This window comes from Salvelinus alpinus, chromosome 7 (genome assembly GCF_045679555.1).
Source record: "Salvelinus alpinus chromosome 7, SLU_Salpinus.1, whole genome shotgun sequence".
Classification (NCBI taxonomy): Eukaryota; Metazoa; Chordata; class Actinopteri; order Salmoniformes; family Salmonidae; genus Salvelinus; species Salvelinus alpinus.
The window spans coordinates 58,840,883-58,856,346 of record NC_092092.1 but is presented as its reverse complement, the minus strand read 5'-3'; the positions used below and the strand labels follow the sequence as shown (position 1 = coordinate 58,856,346).

General features: G+C 44.2%; 1 protein-coding gene across 2 annotated transcripts; it reads right to left on the bottom strand.

The window, feature by feature from the left end:
* Positions 1–803: 803 nt before the first annotated feature.
* LOC139581344 (V-type proton ATPase 116 kDa subunit a 3-like) lies at positions 804–11,348 on the bottom strand. 2 transcript variants are annotated; one of them, XM_071410994.1, is made up of 21 exons: positions 11,060–11,348; positions 7,762–7,793; positions 6,889–7,023; positions 6,603–6,681; positions 6,197–6,441; positions 6,022–6,086; positions 5,732–5,858; positions 5,552–5,631; positions 5,338–5,431; positions 4,940–5,152; positions 4,607–4,757; positions 4,332–4,471; positions 4,049–4,206; positions 3,846–3,936; positions 3,587–3,705; positions 3,071–3,284; positions 2,733–2,843; positions 2,528–2,614; positions 2,240–2,360; positions 1,940–2,111; positions 804–1,805 (listed from the first exon to the last, which is right to left on the bottom strand). In XM_071410994.1, the coding sequence occupies exons 3-21, from the start codon at positions 7,003–7,005 to the stop codon at positions 1,712–1,714; spliced, it is 2,478 nt and encodes an 825-aa protein (XP_071267095.1). In that variant the 5' UTR covers positions 7,006–7,023; positions 7,762–7,793; positions 11,060–11,348; the 3' UTR covers positions 804–1,711. The 2 variants fall into 2 exon arrangements, with proteins under 2 accessions (XP_071267095.1, XP_071267094.1); XM_071410993.1 differs by lacking the exon at positions 7,762–7,793 and having other exon boundaries at positions 11,060–11,347.
* Positions 11,349–15,464: the final 4,116 nt, after the last annotated feature.

The following is a 15,464-nucleotide window of genomic DNA, read 5'->3' as shown; positions in this document are numbered from 1 at the left end:
AGGGGGAAAAAGGCAAGCGGGGTTATAAAAGTGTACATCTGTCCAAGTATGAACGGGTACAGAGGTAGCCACACCTATGGTAGAACTTTTGAGGGCCAAGTTGTTCTCCAGCCCCCTGTCCTTCACTGCTAAAGCCATTTGCTCCAGGTTCATGGCTTTATTATCTACAGTGGGCTCGGGTTGGTGCGCCGCCTGGCTCATACAACGGACTGTAGAGGGAGAAGATGGGGATTAAAATAAGAGCACGTAGGAGTATAGAGCAGCTTTAGGAACATGCTAATCAAAAATTTATTTTCATAAACATTAGGATTTACACAACACATTTGGCATCAACGGAGATCAGTATTTTCTTACCCCATTTGAGATAATGGTTGATTACAGAACCACTCAGCTCGCACATTGACTTAATTCACCCAACACTGCCATCTCGTTCCGTATGTGGTCATATATTAAAGTTCAGACTATACTTGATCATCCACTGTAGCGACTCAAAAGAGAAACCAATTACGGTCGATATTCAATAAACATTCGCCTTGACATGTGTGCCGCCATCTTTTACACTTTACATTGACCACTTCTTTTTTCATCACTGCCATCCGGTTCAGTGTCCCCTCGCCACAGTGAGGCCCTGTTGCGCTTCACACACATTTACACCACAACCCACTTACCAGATGGAAGTGAGAATAGAATAAAGTCAAATTAAACCAATATTAGTTCATGTCCATAATTTAAGAAAATGGCCTCGCCTTATTTCTACAATAGAAATACCAAGTCAAGAAGTAAAACGTACATCCACACAACTGTAAGAAAAAAAAAACAGCTTTAATTTCATTTCAGCCATAGAGTTTCACACTGATAGTAAAAACAAAGACAGCATGATGTGAACCAGGATACAGAGAATGCGGCAGACAAACAGTTGTTCAAAGGCTTGAATATGTTCCATGATCAGTCTCAATGACTAATGAACAGATAAGGCCTGATTACAAACATAACTAGATGGGCTCAAAGGCACACAAATCAAGTTAATCTTTGGAAAAACATTGATCTTCATTCAGATGGTTCTCTGCTCATATCAGACATGTGAATGACATAGTTGACAAGTTTCCTTTCCATAATCATTAACCGTGTCCAAATACGACACAAGAAACTGGAGGTGTTGAGTACCATAAAGGGTCGCTCACATTACCAATAACAAAAGCAGCACAGCCATCATGTCTACTTTGTCTTTCAGACCAGATGTGTTAAGACAACTGGTGTCCTTTATCTTTACAGACTTTGAGATCACTTTCATCATGTGTGAAAGTCAATACCAACCATTTCCTGAGTTATTCAACCAAACAACACTATGAAGATATTACAACAGTTTTCAAATCATGCTTAGAATGATAAACTAAGAGAATGTGAATGATAAAAAACATTTATTATCTAAAATGTACATTACTGGAAGCAACACATGGTCAGTCCATAGAAGGAACAACAGATATTCTGATCACACAACATGCATGCTGAAATGGGCACATAATCAATAACACAGTGCAAAGTCCTCAATGCATTCTTGGACATTGAACAAGTTCTTCAAAACACCAAGCTTTCGATAAAAAAGAGAGCAATCATTCTCAAATGTGCGGGGGAGCGATAGGTGCAGAGCAAGTGACTGATTGCCAAATGGTTGTTAATTATTCAAACATATTTAAAACGGTCAATAAATTGATCACATAGCGGACGAGGCGTGGATTAGGGAAGAGAAGGCGAAAGGGTTCAGCTTGTAGCCTGTTCCGCTGTAGAACTTATTCTGGAACTCCACCCTAGGAGAGAAAGAAAAATCAACAAACAATATTGCACATAATATATTTTCTCCAATCCTCCAGTCACACACTCCTCTCGTTCACTCATTCTGTCTTTCCCCCCAACCATCTCCCTCCATCCCCCAATCTCTTACCAGTGCAGACGCAAGGCATGCAGGAAGGCAGACAGGCCCTCCATGACCAGGAGGATGGAGACTGTCAGCACAGCAAAGAAGGAAAAGACTACAAACAGAACCACAGATCCCACGTAGCCTTGCCCGTTTAGGGCGATACGCATCACCATCACCCAGAGCACCTCTGACAGCTCTGGAGGGACGGAGGGGGAACACACAAAATAAGAGCTACAGCGAGTTAGTACTATTTCAAAATATGAGTCAGTTTGCGGTGAGTGACTACAAATCAGTGGAGAACGAGGGTGTGTGTGTGTGACTCACGTGCATGTGCAAGACTCAGGGCCCACAGTCGTAGGTAAGAGGCTGTGTTGGAGATGCAGCCTAGACAGTACTCTATGGTGTGGATGGCCTGGTGCATGAACACATCAGCAGCATCAAACTCCTACAGACACAGAGAATGTGATATTTATTAGATTTTTTTTTTAAAGAGGGGGAGGAGTTGAAAAGTTGTCAGACTGAGTAATACGTTAAACGTGTCACTAGCTAAGCCTCTGCGAACACAGAAATATAGCTAGCATAGGTAACACTGTGATAACGCCGCCTTTCCACCTCCTCTCTGTGACTCCCCGTCTCCACCTCTCCCTGATGAGCGTTGATGGAATTGTTCTCATCTAACAGGGGGCGGCTCTCTCCTGCCTGGAGGACACAGAATCACACCAGACCAACTCACATACAGAAGAAACAAAGTGATGCTAGATACTTACAATAAAATCAATACACTTAGCAAAAGCTCAGCCAGAGTCAAGTTGCTCACCATGTGCCAGTGGTTCCTCTTGTGGGTGATGTATTGATGGATGGGTTTCCCCAGCAGTAGGACTGGAACAGAACACAGCGCCAGCACCACAAGGACCTTCTGCACCACAATCTACAGTGCAGAGAGCGGGAGTTAGAACGTCACCACAGTGGCAGGTTGTACTTAGGGGTGAGCATGCTACCATACCATTGTTTACCTATAGATGATGTTTTCAAGGATTCAGCAAACATTAAGCATACTTTAAACAATTAAGTATTTTGTAGTGAGCCCGTTGTGTGCCCTTCCATACATATACTGTAACCATCCCAAACAGTGGGAGGTTTCCCTACAAAACACACCTGTCCTTTGTAGAGGGGCGGGTTTTCCTTGTTCACTGTGAATAGGAACATGTCTATGAAGTGGATGAGGATGCTGGGGGCGGAGTTAGAGTGGGCCGTGTCAAAGGCCAGCCACTTGAAGATGACCATGAAGACCAGGTAACCAAACAGACACAGCATGAAGAACAGCTCTGGGATCAGTACCAGGAATACACTGCTCAACTGGTTAAAGTGTCTGGAGGGAGAGAGAGAAAGAAAGAGAGATGGGGGAGAGAAGGATGGGCAGAGAGAGATGGGAGGGAGGAGAGAGCGATGGCCAAGAGGGATGAAAAGAGATAGCCAAAGAGGTGGGTGGGTAGAGGGAATCATAGGTTATAAGAGAAATTAATGCATAGGCAAAGGTATTGGTTTGAGTAGAGCGAGAGAGAGAGAGAGAGTAGTGATAGCAGGAGAGGGACGGTGAGAAAATTTGTAGATTACAGCGATAGTCCCTTGCATTTCAATACACACACACAAACTAACGCAATGTTCCCTCACTTGTAGTTGAAGAAGGACAGACAGACTCCGAAGGTCATGTGGATCACCCCGATGATGACGGACATCTTCATCTTGTAGGAGTTGAGGAATGTCAGGTGGTTGTTGGACAGACCCCAGATCTGAGGACCACACAGCACAGTTACTCATTATAACTGAGTCATGGAAACAATCACAGGGAGAATAGAGAGAGAGAGAAATGAGGAAGAGAGAAATTAGGAAGGGAGAGAGAGAGAGGAGGCAGTGTGGTGGATTTCCATACCGGGTCGATGCCAAAAGGATAGGGTCCTGTAAAAACCCCAGTGATGTTAGGGTCCAGGGACAGGAAGTTGTTCTCTTTAAGAGTTGTTGTACTGAGCGAGAGAGAGAGATACAGAACTCAAATATTTTAAAACATACAGGACAATCAGAAAAAGGATTGTGGCGCTGTTACGCAGGTGTGAGTGATGTGGCATGTGTCCTTACCTCCAATCTCCGCTCTCGAACATGGGTCGTACGTGCCAGCCGGAGCTGAAGGGGCTGAGTCCTCTGCTGAAACACTCATTGTAGATGGCCCCAGTGTAGACAGAGAACAGTCCCATCAACAGGATCAGATAGCGTCCTCCAAACATCATCCTCCAGATCTACACCACACACAGAGACTTTATATTAGGACTGTTCCTCTGAATCCGTATAATTGTCAGCCTCTCAATTTAAAGTGTGTTTAAAGTGTGTGTATGAAAGAGTGTGACGTATTTGTGGGCACAACCTCATTGGTGTTGTTCCTGAGTTTGGGGTCCTTCTCCTCCAGGACCATCCAGAGGGCAGCCAGGAACATCAGCAGGCCGTGACCCACGTCCCCAAACATCACCGCAAACAGGAAGGGGAACGTGATGATGGTGTACACGGCTATGGAGAACGGGAATAAGAGGGTTGAGCGAGAGAACAAATTTCTGAACATTTACATATACTAGAGGTGGTTCTTCCCTGGGTTGGTCTGTTGAAGGGTTGGCGGTTTGAAGTGATACATGTATTGATTGATACCTGGGTTAACCTCACGGTAACTGGCCACTCCATAAGCCTCTACAATGCTCTGGAAGCCGGCCGTGAAGGAGTTGGTAGGGAACAGGGTGGGAGGAGGGGTGGAGCATGGGAGGCGGTTGTAGAACGAGTCCATCCCACTGCCACTCTTCCTCTGATTGGGGGAGAGCAAGAGACAAAATGAAGGGGCTTAAGTCATACACTTTTGGGGTACCTTGAAAAATTACATACATTCCTCAGTTTAAACAGCATGACCAAAAGACAACCCTCTCTTGTTGCCTTGCATCTTGCTTGGTTACTCAATCTCCCCTTCCCTCTTTCCTTCCCCTCCCTCACCCCTCCTTCTCTCAGGGCACTCTGTAGTTCAGGCAGCTTGCTGACGGGACACCAGGCCTCAGCGATCAGACACTTGTCGGTGACAGAGGGGCTGCAGAGGTTCAGCACAGCCTGGACAGCCTTAGACTTCTGGACCCGCACCTTCCACTGGGGCAGCACGGCTACAGCACGCACCAACAGCTGCTGGAGGTAGTGCTCTGTCTGGGACAAGACCTGGGGTAGGAGGGGGGAGGGGGTGAAGGAGGACGAGGGATGGATTAGAGATGGAGTGTGAGGCAAATTTAAAAGTAAAATGTTCGCTCACTGTTTGCTGTTCCCAATGTGATTCTTATTGAAGTTGGAGATACAGCAACAAAAATGAAGGTGAATGTGTTTTATACAGTGGTAGTCTGCCTTACAGATTTGATGTCTTCAATTCTGCCCTGCAGTCCCTGGAGAATCTCCTCTCTCTCCGTGGGGCTGTCGGGGTACACAAACGTCTGTGTGTGGAAGCTGGGAATGCAAGTTATTGAGGAGGTGCAAGAAAGACATGGGTCGTTAAACAAGCATAAACATGAACCACTGCAATGTGTCAAATATCACAACGAAGGAGAAGTGGACAGGTTTACTCACCAATCACAGATCTTCTTGACCTTCTGTCCGATCTGATCTCCCCAGTAGGATATGAGGAACACCGTCCACTGCATCTCCCCCTGCCATCACATCAAATATTAGAAGATTTGACTCACTGACCATCTTACTTGCTACTCTACTTTTAGTATAGAGCTCCTCTTCCTTCCTTCCTCTCCTCACCGTGACAGGAAGCTCTAGTTGCTCCTCCATCTCTCTGAAGTCCACGATGATGTAACCACGGCACGCTCGCCATAGCAACCGCTCGAACGAAGGGACTTTCCAGGGGTGGACCACACCGGCTACAAAACTGCAAACGAGAGAGGGATGGGAGAAATTTAAAAAACGAGGTAAGTTGGCACAGAAAGTATGTTGACCAACTGGAAAATGGAAATCAGTCATTGTCCAGAGCCAATGTAAAAAAAAAGTTAGGTGGAAAGACACTGGCAATCGCTTTGACTAATGAGGTTTACCTGAGGTGGACGTCCTGTCGGTTAGGCTCCAATATGCCTACTGTTTCCAGTGGAGGCGGCGAACCCTGTGAGAGGGAACAATGAAAATAGTTATGAGATTGTAGTTCTCCACTTTAATACATCCAAACAGTAGTTGTAGTTCTGAGGGAGTGGGTCTGGGTGGTGTAGTTCTGACCTGTGAGGAGGTGAGGGAGTGGGTCTGGGTGAGAACCCCTTTGTATTGGCTGAGCTGGGTCATCTGGGCTCTGAGACTGTCTCTGTTCCTGGACACCTCTTTGAGCTCCCTGGCCAGCCTCTCACTCTCTTCCTCAATGGTGAGTAGGTCTCTGGGCTGGGGGGCCGAGGGTGTCGGGCAGGGGGAAGGGAGGGGGCCATGGAGGGGGGGCCACAGAGACCGATTGATCTCCTGCTCCAGGAACGCTGAGTGGAGAGAAGGATGAAAAGAGAGAGATTGAGGGAAAGATGTAAGGAGAGAAAGTCAAATGCATAGGAGACAACTGTCAAACAATTTTCTTGTATTAGGATCGCTTTAATGAGCGGCCTTGTTTCAGGAGCCGATAGTAAGGGATCTAGATACTTACAGAAGGTTTTCTCCAGTTCCTCACATCGTCTCACCTCCCCCACAAACTTCCTCTGGAAGGAGTTGACATTGGGGTTCAACTGATTCACCACAGAGGGAAGAGTACAACAGACACAGTTAGTTACTCACCAGTTATTCACACGAGGCATTACTACACCTCAGCTAATGTCGCTAATTTCAAACTTAATAGCAAGATGGTAGAGACATTAGTTACAGCTACTGTTTCTGAGACAGTCATTCTTAGTGAAGATACAAGACAAACGAGGTCAGGGGAGAACAGAACTCACATCTCTGAACTCGACCAGGCCCAGTTCTCCCAGTTCACTGACACAGTTGTAGGCTGAACCAGACTGGAGGAAGAGCTGCACCAGGCACACCTCCTCACTGCGGAACATAGAACCCATCGCCACCTAGAGATAGGCCTAGAGGGAGAGGGAAAAGGGGGGAGAGTAAGAAGGTAAAGAGACAGGGAGATGGAAAGGAGATAGGATAGAAACAGTGAATAGATAAAAGTAGTGAGGGATAAGGTGAAGAGAGAGAATGATATTAGTGTATGGCGGTTGCTTCAAAAATCAGGTGACCGCTGACAGTTGCAGATAAGGGAAAGACAAAGTGCATTCTTCCCCTCTGACTAACTGAAAAAGTCACATGAATTGCGACAGTGGAATTTCCACTCAAGCTGCACTTCACAACTAATTAAACTCTGACCACAAGTCAGTGCAAAGGCCTCAATACACCACCCTTGATGTGGGTCACTAAAATAGGTTTAACCATATCGACATTTAGACTGGGGAGAGACTGAACCAAGATCGTCCGTGTACATTTTGGCCAATTGATTATTTATTTAAAAAAATGTTTGTTCCAGTTTTTGGCATATAAACATAAAAACACTTGATATTTAGAATTTCACAAGCGGGTTGGGTTAAATGTGGAATGTCTGTCACTAACCAAATGCAAACAAACACTTCCTGTTCCTTCAAAATAGCAGTTCACCCTTAATCTAATTATATTCATCTATAAAGTAATCTATTAATACATCCATCAATCCCGATAGGTATATTTCTCAATGTCTATTTAAGATAAGATAGTCACAACAATTTAATTAATACTTTTGTATCACTATGCTTTGTTTAAGGTTACATTGCATTTTAGCCACCTACCAGCAGTCAAATCCGTGCTTCCTCTGTCTTCACTTCACGGGGTACCAGTACCGAGTCAATGTGCAGGGGGACAAGGTAATTGTGGTTGATATGTACAGTTGAAGTCAGAAGTACACATACACCTTAGCCAAAAACTGAGTATAAATGTATTCATAATTCCTGACATTTAATCCTAGTAAATATTCCCTGTCTTCGGTCAGTTAGGATCACCACTATTTTAAGAATGTGAAATGTCAGAATAATAGTAGAGAGAATGATTTATTTCAGGTTTTATTTCTTTCATCACATTCCCAGTGGGTCAGAAGTTTACATACACTCAATTAGTATTTAGTAGCATTGCCTTTAAATTGATTGACTTGGGTCAAACGTTTCGGGTAGCCTTCCACAAGCTTCCCACAATAAGTTGGGTGAATTTTGGCCCATTCCTCCTGACAGAGCTGGTGTAACTGAGTCAGGTTTGTAGGCCTCCTTGCTCGCACACGCTTTTTCAGTTCTGCTCACTAATTTTCTATAGGATTGAGGTCAGGGCTTTGTGATGGCCACTCCAATACCTTGACTTTGTTGCCCTTAAGCCATTTTGCCACAACTTTGGAAGTCTGCTTGGGGACATTGTCCATTTGGAAGACCCATTTGCGACCAAGCTTTAACTTCCTGACTGATGTCTTGAGATGTTGCTTCAATATATCCACATAATTTTCCTCCCTAAGGATGCCATCTATTTTGTAAAGTGCACCAGTCCCTCCTGCAGCAAAGCACCCCACAACATGATGCTGCCACCTCCGTGCTTCACGGTTGGGAAGGTGTTCTTTGGCTTGCAAGCCTCCCCTTTTTTCCTCCAAACATAACAATGGTCATTATGGCCAAACAGTTCTAATTTTGTTTCATCAGACCAGAGAACATTTCTCCAAAAAGTATGATCTTGTACTTTTCGCACCAAAGTACGTTCATCTCTAGGAGACAGAATGTGCCTCCTTCCTGAGCGGTATGACGGCTGCGTGGTCTCATGGTGTTCATACTTGCAGACTATTGTTTGTACAGATGAACGTGGTACCTTCAGGCATTTGAAAATTGCTCCCAAGAATGAACCAGACTTGTAGAGGTCTACAAATTTTTTTCTGAGCTCTTGGCTGATTTATTTAGATTTTCCCATGATGTCAAGCAAAGAGGCACTGAGTTTGAAGGTAGGCCTTGAAATACATCCACAGGTACACCTCCAATTGACTCATATTATGTCAATTAGCCAGTCAGAAGCTTCTAAAGCATTGACATCATTTTCTGGAATTTTCCAAGCTGTTTAAAAGGCACAGTCAATTTAGTGTATGTAAACTTCTGACCCACTGGAATTGTAATACAGGAATTGTAATACAAGTGAAATAATCTGTAAACAATTGTTGGAAAAATTACTTGTGTCATGCACACAGTAGATGTCCTAACCGACGTACCAAAACTATAGTTTGTTAACAATAAATTTGTGGAGTGGTTGAAAAACAAGTTTTAATGACTCCAACCTAAGTGTATGTAGACTTCCGACTTCAACTGTACATATAGGAATGTACTGTCTAAAAATGTTACTAGCTGTCAAATCCTCACCCTCTCAAAGCACATTGGGGGAGAGGATTGAAGGTTCCCCCCCTCGGGCCTCCTCCTCCGATGTGCTTTGAAAGAGGCGAGGGATGGAGGAAACAAGGACAGAGGAAGCAAGGATGACGGGTAGTGGGCAGGTCTGTAAAATGCAATATAACCATGAAGAAAGAATGGTAATACAATAGTCTCTGTGTGTGTGTGTCACTCCTACTTATCTGCCATTTCAAAGCTGTAAATACCAACAGGGTTCCAATAGAGTCCAGGATTAATGGCTACTCATTAAGAACCCCCAGAATCATTGTTAATATCAATTAAAGCACACATGTGATTGTCAATACAATGAGTTTTAGGTCTGTGGCACAACAAACTGGAGTGAGGAGTCTGAATCAGATGACAGGGTCTGTGTCCCTTGATAGGACAGAGGGAAGAGACCCGTGCACTTGTCTCATGAAAACACTGTGATTGCACAACATGATATACAGGCTACGATCCATGATATTCCCTATAATAAAATACATTGACACAACAATTCAATCCAAAGATAAATAATCTCCAAAATGATTTATTCAAATGTTTTTTTCTATAAAACCATTCAAAACAGACTACTAAAGCTTTATTTGGCCACAGTGGATCATTAGCTTCTTTAAAATAAAAAAATGATGGATTGTTTTAAAATCGCATTGCCGACAGTCATTAGGAAAGGCAGCGCACGCAGCAAAGACCAACTACATGATTGTTGAGTTGCGTTCAGTGAAAAGTAGAGGCCCAGCCAGGCATATTGCAATATTTCAAAACATAGTTTGAAAGCAAATGGTTATTGCTGTAAAGAGAAGGAAATGAAAAGAATAGTCTGTCTTTTAGTTATAACAATTCTCAACTTAACTGAGTGAACAACAGTATAGTCTATTTTATTGGCACCAACAGAGAGCATCAGCAATTTCCCCAGTTAGTGCACGCACACAACCACTCTATCATTGTTGGGTCAGTGCCACTTAAAAGATTGTTTTTGGACAATTTCCTCCTCCAGTTTAGATGGATGTCATATTCCATTTGTGTCTTCCCTTCTCGTATTGTATGTTTTTATTGATCCATTTGTCAGGTTCAGCAGGCTACCTACCCTATAATTCGTCAGATTAAAAATAGATTCTGCTAATGCCTCTAGTCATAAAGTATTTTAAAATTGCATGAAATATATTTATAAAAATAACTATCTTGACATTGATAGATGAACTACTAGCTATTAATAGATGACTAAATAGATAGTAGATTAATATAAATGTTAGAAGGGTGATTGGCAAAGCGAAACCAAACCTGAACAGGCTCACAAAATCAAAAAGCCGCAAATTCGTCCAGCGTCAATCAAATTAAAAAGTATTCATTTCGCTGGGAGAGTTGCAGATGTAATCACGAGACATTGTTGTTTGCAACATTGTATCTATCCAAGTTGGCAAACGTTGCCCCCTATCTTGTCTGTCAAAAACAACAAAGTTGATCCCGTTTTGCCACAACGTTTCCATGCATTGCATTAGACTAAGTTACCACATAAACAATATAAAAATCAATTAACTTATATTAGGCTAGATATTTCCAATGTCAGCAACTCAAATAGCCCACTAGCCTACAGAATGTCCACATTTGTAGATAGGAAAATATGTTGACCGACCACACACGAATCTATCCTTTGTGAAAGCAGGTAGGAAATATACGACTTTACCTGTTTCCTTCAATCTGTCCAGCTCAATCGAAAACTTTTGTGGTGGCCGCTTGTGAGAGTTGGCTCAAGGTGATAGACCAGAACAACAAACAGCGTCAAACAAATCTGTTTTCACCGGGAAGTCACAAAGTTTCTAAACATACCGTACTGGAGCGTATTAATTTCGCCAATTCTGTTGCAAAACGTTTCTTAAACAGAATCAAATGGGGCGGGATCTATCAGAATGTGTCCAATAGAAACTCACGTTTTCATTGCTAAACTTTTTCCGTTTGCTATGGTTTGAACAAATGATTACACCCCTCCCTGTTTTTGGTGAAATTATTTGGGAAGTACTGAGAGCACTTCCCGTTCGCTGGCTTTATGTCACGTTATTTGTTCTCACGTGACGGTAGATACATTTTGAGTGTCAAATAACCTTCCCCCCATACTTTATTTGCATAGGGGGAGATAGGTCAGAGGCCTGTGGACAGTTGACAAATATACATTTAAAAACATTTAGGATTTTCTGCCCTGCAGGCAAGTATAGTATAAAACGTCTATATTCTTCCCCTATCATCTCTGCCCAAATTTCTCAAGCAAAGCCCTATTCTAAAATCACTGACATTTACAGTGCCTTCAGAAAGTATTCACACCCCTTCACTTTTTCCAAATTTTGTTGTGTTACAAAATGGGATTATCATGGATTTGTCCTTTTTTCAACGATCTGCACAAAATACTGTCAAAACGAGAGAAAAGAAATTTAAGTGATGAATAATAAAACACTAATATATCTTGATTAGATAAGTATTCAACCCCCTGAATTTGGGCTCTCCTCCGTGAGTAAGACATTTAAGTGTGTTAATCCTCGCAAGGCTGTTGGCCCAGACTGTATCCCTAGCCGCGTCCTCAAACCTGCTCCTTTTACTCTCTGTTCCGAACGTACTAGACGACCAGTTCTTATAACCTTTAGCCGTACCCTTATCCTACTCCTCCTCTGGTGATGTAGAGGTTAATCCAGGCCCTGTAGTGCCTAGCTCCACTCCCATTCCCCAGGTGCTCTCATTTGTTGACTTCTGTAACCATAAAAGACTTGGTTTCATGCATGTTAACATTAGAAGCCTCCACCCTAAATTTGTTTTATTCACTGCTTTAGCACACTCTGCCAACAGGGATGTCCTAGCCGTGTCTGAATCCTGGCTTAGGAAGACCATCAAAAACCCTGAAATTTCTATCCCAACGATAACATTTTCCGACAAGATAGAACTGCCAAAGGGGGTGGAGCTGCAATCTACTGCAGAGATAGCCTGCAGAGTTCTGTCTTTCTATCCAGCTCTGTACCCAAACAATTCGTGCTTCTACTTTTAAAAATCCACCTTTCCAGAAACAAGTCTTTCACTGTTACCGCTTGCTATAGACCACCCTCTGCCCTGGACACCATATGTGAATTGATTGCCCACCATCTATCTTCAGAGCTCGTGCTGCTAGGTGACCTAAACTGGGACATGCTTAACACCCCGGCCATCCTACAATCTAAACTTGATGCCCTCAATCTCACACAAATGTTCAATGAACCTACCAGGAACAACCCCAAATCCGTAAACACGGACACCCTCATAGATATCATCCTAACCAACTTGCCCTCCAAATACACCTCTGCTGTCTTCAACCAAGATCTCAGTGATCACTTCCTCATTGCCTGCATCCGTAATGGGTCTGCGGTCAAACGACCACCCCTCATCACTGTCAAATGCTCCCTAAAACACTTCAGCGATCAGGCATTTCTAAACGACCTGGCCCGGGTATCCTGGAAGGATATTGACCTCATCCCGTCAGTAGAGGATGCCTGGTTATTCTTTAAAAGTGCCTTCCTCACCTTAAATAAGCATGCCCCATTCAACAAATTTTGAACCAGGAACAGATATAGCCCTTGGTTCACTCCAGACCTGACTGCCCATGACCAGCACAAAAACATCCTGTGGCGTACTGCATTAGCATTGAATAGCCCCTGTCATATGGAACTTTTCAGGGAAGTTAGGAACCAATATACACATGCAGTTAAGAAAGCAAAGGCTAGCTTTTTCAAACAGAAATTTGCATCCTGTAGCACAAATTCAAAAAAGATCTGGGACACTGTAAAGTCCATGGAGAATAAGAGCACCTCCTCTCAGCTGCCCACTGCACTGAGGCTAGGAAACACTGTCACCACCAATAAATCCACGATAATTGAGAATTTCAATAAACATTTTTCTATGGCTGGCCAGACTTTCCACCCGGCTACCCCTACCCCGGTCAACTGCCCTGCACCCCCCACAGCAACTCGCCCAAGCCTCCCCCATTTCTCCTTCACTCAAATCCACATAGATATTCTGAAAGAGCGGCAAAATCTGGACCCCTACAAATCAGCAGGAATAGACAATCTGGACCCTCTCCTTCTACAATTATCAGCCGAAATTGTTGCAACCCCTATTACTAGCCTGTTCAACCTCTCTTTTTCGTATCGTCTGAGATTGCCAAAGATTGGAAAGCTGCCGCAGTCATCTCCCTCTTCAAAGGGGGAGACACTAGACCCAAACTGCTACAGACATATCTATCCTATCCTGCCTTTCTAAGTTCTTCGAAAGCCAAGTTAACAAAGATTACCGACCATTTCGAATCCCACCGTACCTTCTCCGCTATGCAATCTTGTGTCAGAGCTGGTCATGGGTGCACCTCAGCCACGCTCAAGGTCCTAAACGATATCATAACCGCCATCGATAAGAGACAATACTGCGCAGCCGTATTCATCGACCTGGCCAAGGCTTTCGACTCTGTCAATCACCACATTCTTATCGGCGGACTCAACAGCCTTGGTTTCTCAACTGATTGCCTCGCCTGGTTCACCAACTACTTCTCTGATAGAGTTCAGTATGTCAAATCGGAGGGCCTGTTGTCCGGACCTCTGGCAGTCTCTATGGGGGTGCCACAGGGTTCAATTCTCGGGCTGACTCTTCTCTGTATACATCAATGATGTCGCTCTTGCTCCTGGTGATTCTCTGATCCACCTCTATGCATACAACACAATTCTGTATACTTCTGGCCTATCTTTGGACACTGTTAACTAACCTCCAGACGAGCTTCAATGCCATACAACTCTCCTTCCGTGGCCTCCAACTGCTCTTAAATGCAAGTAAAACTAAATGCATGCTCTTCAACCGATCCCTGCCCGCACCTGCCCGCCCGTCCAGCATCACTACTCTGGACGGTTCTGACTTAGAACATGTGGACAACTACAAATACCCAGGTGTCTGGTTAGACTGTAAACTCTCCTTCCAGACTCACATTTTTTTTTTTCATTTTCATTTTACCGTTATTTTACCAGGTAAGTTGACTGAGAACACGTTCTCATTTGCAGCAACGACCTGGGGAATAGTTACAGGGGAGAGGAGGGGGATGAAAGAGCCAATTATAAACTGGGGATTATTAGGTGACCATGATGGTTTGAGGGCCAGATTGGGAATTTAGCCAGGACACCGGGGTTAACACCCCTACTCTTACGATAAGTGCCATGGGATCTTTAATGACCTCAGAGAGTCAGGACACCCGTTTAACGTCCCATCCGAAAGACGGCACCCTACACAGGGCAGTGTCCCCAATCACTGCCCTGGGGCATTGGGATATTTTTCAGACCAGAGGAAAGAGTGCCTCCTACTGGCCCTCCAACACCACTTCCAGCAGCATCTGGTCTCCCATCCAGGGACTGACCAGGACCGACCCTGCTTAGCTTCAGAAGCAAGCCAACAGTGGTATGCAGGGTGGTATGCTGCTGGCATTAAGCATTAAGCATCTCCAATCCAAAATTACATCTAGAACCGGCTTCCTATTTCGCAACAAAGCATCCTTCACTCACTCTGCCAAACATACCCTCGTAAAACTGACCATCCTACCGATCCTCGACTTCAGTGATGTCATTTACAAAATAGCCTCCAACACTCTACTCAACAAATTGGATGCAGTCTATCACAGTGCCATCCGTTTTGTCACCAAAGCCCCATATACTACCCACCACTGCGACCTGTACGCTCTCGTTGGCTGGCCCTCACTTCATACTCGTCGCCAAACCGACTGGCTCCAGGTCATCTACAAGTCTTTGCTAGGTAAAGCCCCGCCTTATCTCAGCTCACTGGTCACCAAAGCAGCACCCACCCATAGCACACGCTCCAGCAGCTATATTTCACTGGTCAACCCCAAAGCCAATTCCTCACCCCCAAAGCCAATTTCCTTCCAGTTCTCTGCTGCCAATGACTGGAACGAACTGCAAAAATCACTAAAGCTGGAGACTCATATCTCCCTCACTAACTTTAAGCACCAGCTGTCAGAGCAGCTCACGGATCACTGCACCTGTACATAGCCCATCTGTAAACAGCCCATCCAACTACCTCATCCCCAT

Coding starts and splice junctions, on each gene's coding strand:
- LOC139581344 (XM_071410994.1), bottom strand. CDS start 7,005: ATGGGTTCTATGTTCCGCAGTGAGGAGGTGTGCCTGGTGCAGCTCTTC. Junction 6,442..6,602: donor GGAACTGGAGAAAACCTTCT/GTAAGTATCTAG, acceptor CTCTCCACTCAG/CGTTCCTGGAGCAGGAGATC. Junction 2,615..2,732: donor AGAGGAACCACTGGCACATG/GTGAGCAACTTG, acceptor TGTGTCCTCCAG/GCAGGAGAGAGCCGCCCCCT.